Source organism: Phoxinus phoxinus (genome assembly GCF_949152265.1).
Source record: "Phoxinus phoxinus genome assembly, chromosome: 24".
In the NCBI taxonomy this organism is placed as follows: Eukaryota; Metazoa; Chordata; class Actinopteri; order Cypriniformes; family Leuciscidae; genus Phoxinus; species Phoxinus phoxinus.
In genome coordinates this window covers 6329985-6343914 of record NC_136899.1, presented here as the reverse complement: position 1 = coordinate 6343914, position 13930 = coordinate 6329985, and the positions used below count along the sequence as shown (strand labels likewise).

General features: G+C 40.0%; 1 protein-coding gene across 6 annotated transcripts in view; it reads left to right on the top strand.

Annotated features, from left to right (window-relative positions):
- Window positions 1-13930, top strand: part of dpyda (dihydropyrimidine dehydrogenase a) — a 172490-nt gene that overhangs the window by 99899 nt on the left and 58661 nt on the right. For 4 of the 6 annotated variants that reach the window (XM_079601495.1, XM_079601497.1, XM_079601499.1 and 1 more), the window contains exons 14-15: window positions 6143-6307; window positions 11375-11443. In XM_079601495.1, coding sequence (XP_079457621.1) covers window positions 6143-6307; window positions 11375-11443 — 234 coding nt within the window. Of the gene's footprint in view, window positions 1-6142; window positions 6308-11374; window positions 11444-13930 lie in introns of those variants that run through there. The other 2 variants (XR_013796301.1, XR_013796302.1) reach the window with 1 other exon arrangement.

Genomic DNA, 13930 nt, shown 5'->3' with positions numbered 1-13930 from the left:
CTACAACAAACGGCTGGTAGGGACTACACGACATTCCTCTTGGGTTAGTGACATCACCAACCCTAAAATGTACATAAACCCCGTCCCCGGGAACACCCAGTCCATGTTGAGAAGAGGAAGAGTTGTAGTCGAGTACATTTGTGAGTCAGCTCAAACTTTAGCATCCATCTTTTCACATGCAATAGAAAGTCATTCTTTGTGCATCTCACACAGTTCCTATACAAGCGATATATAGATTACCATGACAGAATATCCAATTGAAGATAGTTAACTCCACATCAGCAACATAAATTCATCAACTAACCATTCAGAAACGTCCCGTTGCATTCTACATGTTGTCACTTCTTCTTGAGTCTCTCCATCTTTGTCTGACTCCGTTTTAACATTAAAGACAGAACAGTTTCTGTCATTTTAGTGTGTCTGCGTGAGGTATTCGCTGCTGCTAACACACAGGAGCTCTTGAAACCCCGCCCTTTGCAGCAGCTCATTTACATTTAAAGGGCCAGGCACAAAACAGTGCGTTTTTGCTAACCCTCAAAAAGTGACAACTTTAACATGCTATATAAAAAATATCTGTGGGGTATTTTGTGCTAAAACTTCACACACTCACTCTGGGGTCATCAGAGATTAATTTTACATCTTGTGAAAATGGCATTTTACCACCCCTTTAAATTAAGGGTAATGAATACATTTTTAGTCACGGTTCAAAATACACTTTTGACAAAATAAAGAAGAAAAAATAGCAAATTATTTGATTAGTGAACAGAACATTTTACATTCAGCAACAGGTTTTACTGACTTTTTTTGCAGTCCTCCAAATTCATTCTAATATGCGGATTTGCTGCTCAATAAACATTTCTTCCTATTATCAATTTTGAAAATGTGCTGCTTAATATTTTTGGTGGAAACTGTAATAATTTTTCTCAGGATTCTTTGAAAGTTCAAAACAACAACATCTGATGCATTTGCATCTGAAATGCAAGTCTTGTCACTTTTGACCAATTTCATGTATCCTTGCTGAATAAAATGATTAAATTCTCGCAAAAAGAAATTATGCTGAAATTTTTGTAAAGGAAAAAAAAAGAAGAAGTATTTTCTGAGTACTATTTCCCCCCCTGTACACATGGTTCATTATGTGTTCGGTTTATGTATTAAGCAGCTTTGACCTCTCTCTTTCAGAATGTTTTCTTCTGATTGCACCATTAAATGTATCGCCTGTTCGTTCTTGCAATCCAAACTGACGGTAAGGAACCTCGTTCATATTCCCTGCAGTTTTGATCTTCTGAAATAAGACAATTACTGCGGGATGCTGGATCTGAATAGCGAAGCATTTGATATGGTATTAGTTCAAGCCCGTGGTTTAATGTGCGGGATTATCGGCCATTGAGCAGTATATTCCGCACTTGATCTCCCCTGCGTGTCTAGAGAGGAGGAGAGCAAGAGATAGATGGGAAACAGCAGCGAGCATCTTCCTCGGGATAATGAAACGTGTAAAGAGAAACAGATATCCGTTGCTGCATTTCAGAGGTGGTTTGTAAAAACGTGAAAATATGCAGATGATCGCAGTAAACATCAGTGCTGTGGTGAATTATGATTGTGTGCTCATATTTCCAGAAGGCATTTCTGGTATATAGTCAGAGTACAGTATATTCTCATTAGTATGTGAAAGCGCGTGGTCGCGGGTTGTGATGTTAGCAGGAGTGTGTGAGCTCGGCAGCGGCGTAGCCTGCTGCATTTTGATTAGTTGTTCTTGCATGTGTCCGCTTCTGAAAGCCTGTTTGTTGTACAGGAGGATTAGGGGCCTGTTGTGCTGTGATAAAACATTGTTAGCTCAAAAACACACATGAAATGGTGAGTCTGTAGGAGAAAAGAAAAGAAAAACAGTCCTCCCTGCATTTCCTCTATAGGTCACAGTGTGCGAATGGTCGACGGACCCCAACTGAAAAGAGTTCTTAGACCCGTGACGTGTCAAGAACCAACACGCAGCCAAGAGTGTGTTCTGGGGAGTCCAAACGTTTGAGACGCCAGTGCAATTGCTTGCATTTTTTATTATTTACATTTCATTTCATTATGACTTGATTTAGTGGAACAAAAAAAAGATGCCTATTTATGGGATTGGCTGCTCTTTTCAATACAATACATGTAAATGAATGCACCATAAAAGTGGTTCACACAAGTCTTTTGAGTCTGATCTTTTTAATTAATCACATGATCCAGTTCACAAAACCGATCTGAAGGATTTGTTCACTAATTGAACTGTTTTGTATCTTTTGAGTCCACTCTTTTCAATGGGCCAGTTGATCCAGTTCACAAAATCAGTCCAAATTATTTTTTTCCCTAATTGAACTGATTTGGTATTTTGAGTCCGATCTTTTCAATGAGTCAGTTGATCCAGCTCACACCACCAATATAAATGATTTGTTCATGAGTTAGACTTTTGTTCATTTGAGTCAGATCATTTTCATGATTCAGGTGATCCAGTTCCCAAAATCAGTCTGAATGATTTGTTCACTAATTGGACTTATTTGATTCTTTTGAATCAGATCTTTTAATTGAATCAGTTAGTCAAGTTTGCAAAACTGTTCTGAATGATTTGTTCACTAATTGGACTGCTTTGATTCTTTTGAATCTTTTCAGTGGGCCAGTTGATCCTGTTCTCTAAATCAGTCTCTATGATTTGATCACTAAATTAACAGATTTGGTAAACCATTTCACTAAACCAGTCTAATTGACTTGTTCATTAGTTAGACTTTTGTTAGTTTGAGTCAGATCATTTTCATGATTCAGTTGATCCAGTTCACAAAAACATTCTTAAGGATTTGTTTAATAATGAACCTGATTTGATTCTTTTGAGTCAGATCTTTTGAATAAATCGATTGATCCAGTTCACAAAATCAACATAAACGATTTGTACACTAATTCAACTGATTATATTCTCTTCAGTTCACAAAACCACAGTCTGAATGATTCATTTACTAATCAGACTAGGTTCTTTTGAATAAATCCATTGATCCAGTTCACAAAATTGATCTGAAGGATTCATGCACGAAAGTTTTATGGACTACATTTTTCATGATGTTTAATCCTTTTTGGAGCTTGAAAGCCTCATTGCATGGAAAAGGTTGACTAGTAGAATTCTTTAATATTTGTTCTTCAGTTTTTTTTAACTTTGTTAATTTTCAGGTTAAAATCAAACAAAATAATAAAGAAAATAATGAACTCCCAGATTTTGACCGTGTTCTCAGACATTTGGACCCCGCTGTAGGTTGAAACAGAAACCCATATAACGTGTCCATCCTGGGCAGGTTTAATCCCGTCTTCGGCTGGCTGGTGGCAGTCATGCATATTAACACTATGGTTTGTGTGGAGGAATGAATTTATGTCTTATGTCCATCGGCACTCATCTTTGGGAATCCAATTTGCATTGAAATGCATGCTGGGAAGGAGAGAATGGGAAAGGGAGCGTGTGTATGCGTGCGTGTCTTATCTCCCGTCGCTGTGTGCGGCACCTGTTTCAGCATGCCAGACCTCTGTCTTTGGGTAATTTTCATGGTTTCTAGTTGCTTAATATTAAACGTCTTGTTCCACCCTCGCCTGATAATCCAAAGCGCCGGCAGCCAAATGTTCCCTGGTCACGGCTTCATTAAATATAGACTTACAGATTGGCCTCGAGCTCATGGGATGGTTGTCTGAATTCCCAACAGAGTCTTCACTGGAGGGCCGAGGTAACGTCTTTATCTTCAACCACAAGTCATGTGTGAAAATGTCACTCATAAGGCTGAATCACAGAACCAGACACTTGAATGTTTGAATGTACCTGAAGAAAATACCTGAGAACCTCATCTTGTTATCAATGATGCACTGAAATAAAAAATATGTGTATTTTAGTCCATGTACGGATGTTAGCTTTGAGGCTAGTGGACCTTTAACATCAATGGAACCTTTCCATTGCACAAAAGCTTCTTTAGGTTATTAAAATGTTCTGCACACTAAGAAAATAAATAGTTCTTTTAAAAACGGTTCTTTGGGGAACCCAAATCATCATTGTTCTATGGCTTAACAATATAACCCATGTGTGGTTCCCCCCCTCTCTTTTATTGAAAATTGTTAGTCTGTTCATACCTCTTCTCAACAAACTGCATGATTTGAGGTGTCACTCATGTCCGCACCTCAAGCTACATGCCCATGTTTAATATTTAAGGTTGGAAGTTTGAAATCCCTAAGCATATGTATGGGCAATAGTAACAATGATTTAATTACTTTTAAGCATGGCAAATAAATAAACCTATATGAAAAATTAATTGAAATGCATAATGAATATTACAAAAACAAACCCCACATTTGGAGCCTCACTCCTAAATCAAATTTATGTTAATTAGATCACATTGTCAATGAAAGCTTCTTGTCTCCATGGCTTGAAAACTGCTCAAATGTTGTAAAAGGAAGTTTGCCTGCCATTATTGTAATTGTTCTGTAAAGGCGTAGGTTCTAATTAGGATATGCAAATCGTCCTCTCACACTGTTAAATTATGATGGATGGTTTATCAGAGTTCAAAGGATTAAGCTGTCACTCCCTTTTGTTTGTTCTATTGAGTTTATCGGTTCAATTTTCACAGCAAGAGAAGACGGCGAAACACGAAATGTAATTTCTTAACCCCTTAGCCTCTTCGCACTGTGGTCTTAGACACGTTGGATTAAAACGAGTCCCTCTTTGTCTTTAATTAATGATGCTTGCTAAGGATTAGAACAGACCCCTAACCTTCAGTATTAAATGTCAGCGCGTATCTCGTCCCACACTGTTGACATGAATGATACCTCAAATCATGGTGTGGTATTACAAGGAGGGTCCTGAGCCATATCTTAAACCCAGAAAATCATAAACTTTAGCGAGCACTCTCAGAAAAGCATACTCTCTCTAAAAAAAGAGTTCTTTATTGGCATCTACTGTACTGTTCCTTGAAGAACCATTAACATTCATTCCACAAAATGTCTTTATAGTGGAAAGGGGTTCTTGAGATTATTAAAATGTTAAGGGGGGAAATGGTTCTTTTAAGAACTGTTCTATTAAAGGTTCTTTGGGGAACCAAAAATGGTTCTATGGTATGGTTGTGAAACCTTGTTTTGGAACATTTATTTTTAAGAGTGTAGCAACCCCAAAACAACGTCCTTGCGACTACCCAAATCTGTCGATTTTTTAACGGGTAAAGTGTAAATATAAGCTCAGTGTGTCATTTACACTTAAGTATTAAATATGATAGATTTCTTGGCTCAAAGTCCAGAAGGTATGTGGTAAGAGCCTCAATTCATTGGCTTGGTGGAAACTCACATTGAGGACCAAAGCCATTAGCCAATAGCGGTTCACTCGATGGCACGATCCTCGAGTGGCGACTCTGCCAGCTTCATTAGCCGAGCTTCTAATTTACCGCGTGGACTGATTACTGTCTGGCCGGGATGACCTGTACTCTATGTATCCAATCAGTGATGGATATTATAGCAGCTTGTGCAGAAGACTCTAATGCCAAGAGATGAATTTTCAACTACAGCTTAATGTAGTTCAGAGAACATCTATCATGGCTTGTGGGCATGCTGGCACTTTTGAAGAACGACAAGCCTCTGCTACATGTATAAAACGTAGTATGGAAAAGTGTGAGAATGGGAAGATATTAGTGCGAAGTGATAGATGATTGACTTTATTTTGTAATGTAAAAACCCCTTTTTTTTGTGGTTCAAGTAGACTTCATTTTCCCTACTGCACGGCACAATTTCAAACGTGTATGATTAAATATGAATTTAGCTCCACTTCAAAGCCCCTTGGGAGAGGGAAGCAGAAATAACACTATTGAATTTGTGTCATGAATTTCTGTAGAATATGGTCATAATTGTCTTCTTTATGTTGTTCTACACAGAAATTATAGCCGCAGAGCATATTTTATAGCAGCAATAGTCTGTTGGGATAGTCGGAGCGAGGCATATTTGTAGGTCTGCCTCTACTGTGTAGGTCTGTTCCCTTAGTACACTAATTATTAGCCGCTAATGGAGGTGTCCCGAGGTCATGTACCCATGATGGAGTCATTATGGCCATCAAATCTGAATGGTAACTGCTTAAATCCAAACATTTTCTCTCTCTTTTTTATCCATGCAGGATTTGGTCACCAATGTGTCTCCACGTATAGTGCGTGGAACCACTTCTGGACCGCTGTTTGGACCTGGCCAGAGCTCCTTCCTCAACATTGAGCTGATCAGTGAAAAGACGGCTGCCTACTGGTGCCAAGGCGTCACTGAACTCAAAGCCGACTTTCCTGACAATGTAAGCACAGATCACATGACGTGAACATCTAGAATGGTACATTTTAGTATATATGTTGCTTTGAATGTGTTTAAAGTGGTTGAATAACACTTCAGCTTAAGGCACAATGCGCCGTCTGTCTCTGTGCTCACCGAAAGTGAAATATTGCATGAGGAACGACCTCTTCATCTTCATCTTCATATTTGATGTTTGATGTTTGCAATGTTTCCTCTAAGCTGTGCATTTGTGCTGTTCTGATGTTGCTCCCGTGAAGACCAAAAGAAAATCCACACAGAGGACAGACTCAGAAATGTGTTTGAGCTTGAGAGCTTTTGAATCAGGCCCACATCAATGGGCAGTATTTCAACTGGAGTCCATCTGCATGTCCACTGATTTTCAACATGGAACTGAGGGTATGTTTACACGACAGCGACAACTAAAACAGACGACAATGTTGTCAAAGCGATCCCCGTTCACTCGGATCTGCGGAAATGACTAAAAAGGCTGTATTATACATACCAGGCCAGTAGTTGGCGATGTCACTTCGTCAAAAAAACACCCCGTGAACATGTAAAACGCATGTACATGAAGTCTCCGATTTCACAAATTCACGTTGTTGTTGTTTACATGGAGACAGTAAAGGCATCGTTTTCAAAACCTTGCACTTTGAAACCCGTTTTCAAAAGCTTGCGTTTTAAGGCCCCCAAAACACCGTTGTCATGTAAATGAATGGCCAAAACGCATACAAATTTTTCTGTTTTCAGTTGAAAATGGTGTTATGTAAATCCCCTTAGTTTCATACATTTTTGAAAAACGTATACTTAAAAAAAAAAAAATGTATTTAATGACTAAAAGACCTGTCACCATCAAGAAAATTAATAAGAGAAATATTTATGCTACTGACACTACTGGAACTTCAAACGGGACGGGTTCTATGGTCAGATGGAACACAAAAAAATTGCTTTTTTGGCAGCAAACACTTAAAGCTACACTTTGTCATTTTTCTTTGCAAAAATCACTCTGTTCTTTCAAAATGATATGTGCTCATTAATGTATAATTACTTCTACCAACTAATCAAGTATTCTCGTAAGCGTAAATCTGCCATTTATAATACATACGGGTGAGATGCTCGAATGGCGGAAGCCATGTTGTGCCTCCATCTTGAAAATATATTAGCCAAAGATGGACATACCGGGAAATTCAAGCTTCGCCTTTCACATTTTTACACTCAGTGGCACCGTGACAAATGCGAGGGGGAGATTACTCGCGACTGCCGGCAGATTTTTTAAATAATACGGCCACCGTTAGAGTTAAAACGCCCTCGGAATGGGAGGGGCTAGAAAGTAATATTCAGTTGGTAGTCATATACAATTTCACCGCTAGATGGGAGTAATTCCTACACAGTGTAGCTTTAAGATGGTCCTGGACATCTTGTTTAGATACATGGCATCATGGATTAGATCAAATACCAACAGATAAAAATCAAAACCTGAAAACATCTGTTAGAAATCTTATAACGGGCCATGCTTGGATCTTCCAACAGGACAGTGATCCAAAAACAAACATCAAAATCAAAACAAAAATGGGTCACTGAGCACAAAACCAAGTATCTGCAATGGACATCCCAGTCCCCAGACCTGAACCCTATAGAAAATGAAGAGAAGATGTGCAAACATGGATCTGGGAATCTGAAGGATCTAGAGAAATTCTGTATGGAGGAATGGTCTCTGATCTCTTGTCAGGTGTTCTCCAAACTCATCAGGCATTATAGAAGAAAACTCAGAAAACTGGTGTAACTATCCAACCCTACTGTATATATACTTTATCAAATTAAGCTGTACCAGTGTGTGATAAATTGTGTGTGATAGTTGTATAGGTCGTAATACAACTATAGTTGTAAACTATAGGTCGGATAGTTGTAAATAGGTTTTACTGTGTCTTGTGAACTGTGAACTTCACAGGTCTGGCTCATGGGATTTCTGCTCGTGTCTGAAGGCTCCGCCTTGTAGCAAAATATGTTATACGCCCACCTATAAAAAAATGTAAAAGGACCATTCTATTGACAATATAGACCAATGAGATTCACAGCGGGGATACACGTCAAAAATAGAATCCGTGCGTCCGTCAAAATGTCATTTTGTGTGACACTGTTGACAGTCCCAGCTAGTTAGAGATGTGATTTTTATGGAGCCGTGGCTAGTTGGACAAGGTGTAAGAATATAAGAATATTCAGCTTGCCTTCAATAGCAGAACTGCTGCTGTTTTATTTCTACATTAATGAACATAAAGATGCACATGATATGAACGTGTTGAGAAGAGAAAATTGTTATTTCTAATCTCTTCCTCACAATGTATGGGAGGAGGTCTCCATCTTTGGTGAAATCCACATGGGAGTCTCTGTGGTAGCTAGTTATTTTCAATTTTTCCTCAGTGGTTTGGCTTTCAAGTCATAAAATTTGAATATGATTTCAATATTCATTTCTCATTGTTCCATTTATTATTCATAGTAATGTGATCCTCATGTTTGTTAATGAAATCCAAATATTTATGATGTGAGCTAGCTCCATCCATAAGTACTTTTTTTTTATATTCTGCCATCGTATCGGTACAGCAGGAGCGGCATATGCTTGCTGGAATTACAAAATGACAACTCATTTGTTCACTTCTAAGATTCTTGTATCTGGGTTTCTTTTTGTGCTCAATAAATATCAAAGGATTAATTGATTTCTGCAGGACATTCTAACGGCAATCATGGGCAGCACTAATGGAAGTGAAGCCCAGCATTCACTGGGGCGGCTTTTGTACTGAGGATGAAAGCAGCAGAGATGTATCGCTTTCTTTTTTGAAACAAGGTGAAGAGAGAGTAGAGAAAGAGAAGCGCCTTTTAAGGGCCCCGACTGAGCCGAGATATGCTTTCCTTCCTTAGACACCCCAAGAAATGGCCTGGCAAGCGTATTTCCTGTTAAAACAGGAAGTTGAGCCATAAGGGATGGATGGATGGATGGATGGATGGATGGATGGATGGATGGATGGATGGATGGATGGATGGATAGATAGACAGATAGATAGATAGATAGATAGATAGATAGATAGATAGATAGATAGATAGATAGATAGATAGATAGATAGATAGATAGATAGATAGATAGATAGATAGATAGATAGATAGATAGATATCCAATGTTTTGCCGGGTCTTCTTGCCAAATGCTTTATGCCTCTGAGTGCGTTGCTAGTGCAATTATAGTTTCTGTTGTTGAATTTGTCAGTCTGAGAGAGAGAGGTCAGGATGGGGAACTTTCAGATTGCTTCGTTCTCATGTATTTGTAACTAACAATCCCTCACACATACACCCACTGTGCTAAAAACCTCTTTTCCGTTCCCGAAAAAAAGAACTCTCATCAGGATGCTGCTATGGCCAGTGTAGCTCAGAACTGGACAAATTGTGGTGTGCCGTTATCAGCACTTCCATTTTTTCCCATTATTAGGAAATGGTCATAGCACTGCGTTAGAGAATCGGCGGGAATCATCGCTCCACATGTTCTCATATGGCCTCCAGGTGACTCATCTCCATGGAGACACATTGTTAGAGTGTAAGGTGGGTTCGGAGGCACTCGCCCGGAGGGAGGTTATTGAGCTTATAACCAGGTAATCCCTGATCTTCCTCAAACCCCGCAGCCTCGGCACCGGTTAATGTGACGTTCCAGCAGGGGGGCTCAGGCTGGATTGGTTTTAATAAACTTAAAACTAGATCCCTCTCCAGCTTCTCAAGGGCCATTCTGCAATAACGTGACGTTAAAGCAGGCAAAGGTCAAGCCCAAATCAAAACAGAATAGTCGCGTTGCGCATAATACCCTAAATGAAGCCTGCAGCGTTGATCTCTTCGTCTTCTTTAGGAACCCTGCTGTTGCTCTCTGATGGCCTGAGGTTTATGGTAATATTATCAAACACTATTTCAGGGTGTATCAAATATCACTTATATGTCAGTGTTGTACTGTAAATCTCGACGGTAAATGTCAGAGTGCTTAACTTTATTTGCCCCCTAAAACTTGGCAATATTTTCTGCTCTCGTGTAGGTGGGCTAAGCTTAGCGCCTAACTGCCTGCTGCTTTTGGGAAACCGTAATGCCCGAGAGATTTATATCTAGCGGAAATTTGTCCCGGGGGGACAGCACAGCCTCCAAGTTTAATATCCTCCCATGAAATCAGTTTTCTCGTAGTCTCCCCGGACTCCTGTTCTCCTGTTGTTAGCACCAATCTTGTCCGTCCCCTGTGCCGCCCACCTCTACCTCATCAGCGGCGAGTGTAAGTCATGGACTTCTGATGAGACAACAGTTTAGATGTAATCGCATTGTTGGACCAAGTAACACATGATAGACTGGTCTTCATTGCGGGTTTTTTTTTTGTTGTTGCTGGGTCCACATCTCTGCAGCCATTAGCCACATAATGGAGTGTGGCCACATATGTGGTTAACACGGTTAGATTTTTCCTGGAGAAAAATCAAGATGAGGGACACGGTGTGCTGAAATGTTAACCTGGTAGCTACTCTTTCCACTAGCAAGTGTAGGCTGAAAGTCCATCTCTGGAGAATTGTAACTATGGTACGCTCAGTCCAGTTTCAAAAGCTTTTTATGTTCGTGATTACTGAAAACCAGGAGTTGTTTTTGAGAAGCAGACCTTTCGTAACCTGTTTTATGACTGGCTTATTGTGTGTCCGAAGGAAAAGAAACAACAAGCGGCAGAGGCTAATCCAGCAAATGCTCTTATCTAACACCCTGCTCTGGGGCTTGATACTGTTTTAATAATGGCAGCGCGACAGTGGATTTGTCCTGGTCTTGTGAATTATAAATATTGATTTTATGACTTTGAGGGTTGAGAAGAAGGCGGCAGCTGCTTTTTAAAGACAAGATAATGGCCTTCAGATCCATTTTATAATGTGACAAAATGGGACCTTGATGGGGAAACCTTTTGTACACAATGAAACGGTCCTCTGTTTAAGGCCACAAGGTGAGACAAAGAAAACCTGTTCTTGAATTCTGTCCATGCTAAAATCTCTCTCTCATTCTCTATCTATCTTCTCTCCCCCATAGATTGTCATATCCAGCATAATGTGCAGCTACAACAAAGCTGATTGGACCGAGCTTGCCAAAATGGCAGAGGTGAGTCTTTGTTATGCTAATTTGTGAACACACACAGTTGTGAAATAATAACCTCTTCCCTTAGGGATAATTTGGCTCTTTTGATAACACTGCATGTGTACCCACGCCATCACATACTGTCCTGTACCAAACTGCAAAACCAACATTTACTGTTATCCAAAAAAAAAGAGCCCTTTATTGAATCGCTGGCAGCTAATCCTGGATCTAAAGTAGGCTACATTTACGGGAAATGCTCTTCGGAAGCAACTAATCTGATGTTGCCAAGAAGCTGAGAGGGATGAGACAGAGGATGCCAAGGAGTGAGCTGCTGATGGTAGGATGAAATGGGAAGAGAGATGGAGAGGGGGAAGGAAGGATGGAAGGCAGAAATTGAGAAGGCTTCCCAGACCAGACATCATCAGGCCAGTCCATCTGTGAGAATGGAGTTGTCCAGATCCCAGGATGTTGGAGTCAAACTAAAGAGGATCAACCCTAAAATACTTTTAACTGCAGATGGCCACAACCCCCTGACAGCAATCACCATCCAAACAATATCAACCTTAAAACATCATCAAACCTGAAACGCTATCAATTGCAAACAGGCATCTTCCTCAATTGGCATCAACTCCTAAACCGCATCAATGCCAAATTTCTATCAACTGTAAACAGCCTCAAATCCAAGATGCCATCCACCTCAACTGTCGTCAACCTCGAAACGTCATCAATCCCAAAATGCTATCAACTGCAGATGGCTTCAACCCCAAAAAGACATCAACCACAAAATGTTATCCGCTGCAGATGGCCTCAACCCTAAAAAGGCATCAGCTTGAATTGGCTTCAACCCCAAAACAACATCGACCCCAAAATGCCATCAACTATACACAACTCTAAAAAGACATCAACCCCAAAATGTTATTAGTTACAAACAACATCAACCTCTACCTGAAAACAGCCTCAGATCCACAAAAGCACCAACCTCAATTGCCTTAAACTCCCAACAAAACGCCATCAAGCCCAAGCACCATCAACCCCAAAACAGCTCCAAATTGGCATCAACTCCAAACTCCATCAACTCAACAAGCCTCAGCTCCAAGAAGGTATCAATCTCAGTTGACATTAACCCTGAACTACTATCAACTGCAAATGCCCTCAACCTCAAAGCGGGATCATCCTTAAAAGTTATCAATGCCGTCAACCCCAAAATGTAATCAACCTTGATATACTGTCAACTCCAAACGGCCTCAACTCCAAAACAATTGGGTCTCAATTGGCATAAATCTCAAACAGCATCAGCTCAAAAATGGCATCAAAGGCAAAATTCATCAACCCCAAAAATATCAAGGCCATTATACCATATAAAAGGTTGTTCACCATTCTGAATTGAATTGAGAATGCCTATTATTGTAAGAAAGTGTAAACTGATACTGTAATAATAATTCATTTATATAACTAAATTTGACAAGAAAATGATCATCAAATAATTTGAATATTGGCTTGACATCATCTTTATAGGCCTAATCGATAGTTTTAGGTTTCATCATAACATTTGTCGACCTGGGTGGAAGAACACTTAATTTCCCAGAATGCTTTGCTCGAGTTAAATTAGCTCGAGTTAAATTAGTCTGAATTGCAGTTCTGTAAATTCCATTTCCTGACACTTTAATTCAACTTCCTCTTAAATTGGAAAGGAGCCACTTCTTCAATTCAGAATTTTGCTCAATACTGAAGATACACACCCACACACACATTTTCTGCAGACATGACTCACTCAGATATTTATACACACCACTTATACACACACACGGGGGGAGATATAAACACAGGCCTTGATACTTTAAGTGGAAATGGAGGGAGACAGAGGAGTGACCCCGGGATTAATCATAGTTGACTTGCAGATCTCAGGCGCTTAATTGTGCAGAGAAAATGGCTGAAAGTAAACAGTCCGCGTGTCAATGTGTTAATTCTGCTATCGATTACATCGACGCGTCGTCCTATCTTCTCTCTCACCTCATTAAACCGGCCTGTCAAACCCACCCAAAACCCTCTTTTACTAACGGCAAAGATGGACATCTGGTATTTTCTGTCTCTCCACCCCCCTCCATATTACTGTCATTATGTATTCGCCTGACATCCCCCGTCACTGGAGCCCAGGTACATTTTGCATATTGTGTATTCATAAGGCAAGCAGATGATGTAAAGCATGGTGAGAACATCGCTTCAGGGTACGGCTGCCATGTCACACCCCACTTCACACTTTATGCTCGGAAAAAAACAACAAAAAAATGAGCACAGGACTGATTTGAAGGTCTTGCTCTTTTACCTATCCTGGATGAAAGTGAAAGCATTGATCTGTTGTCAGAGATGAAACGAGAAAAGGATGAGCGGGAGATACGGATGATCGAGGTGAAGTGGTGAAAGACCATTTGTCTTTGGACCACGTCTGCCGCCGTGGGTTTTAGTGGACGATGAACTCCTCTGTGGACTGAATGCCTCGTCTTTCTCTCGTCT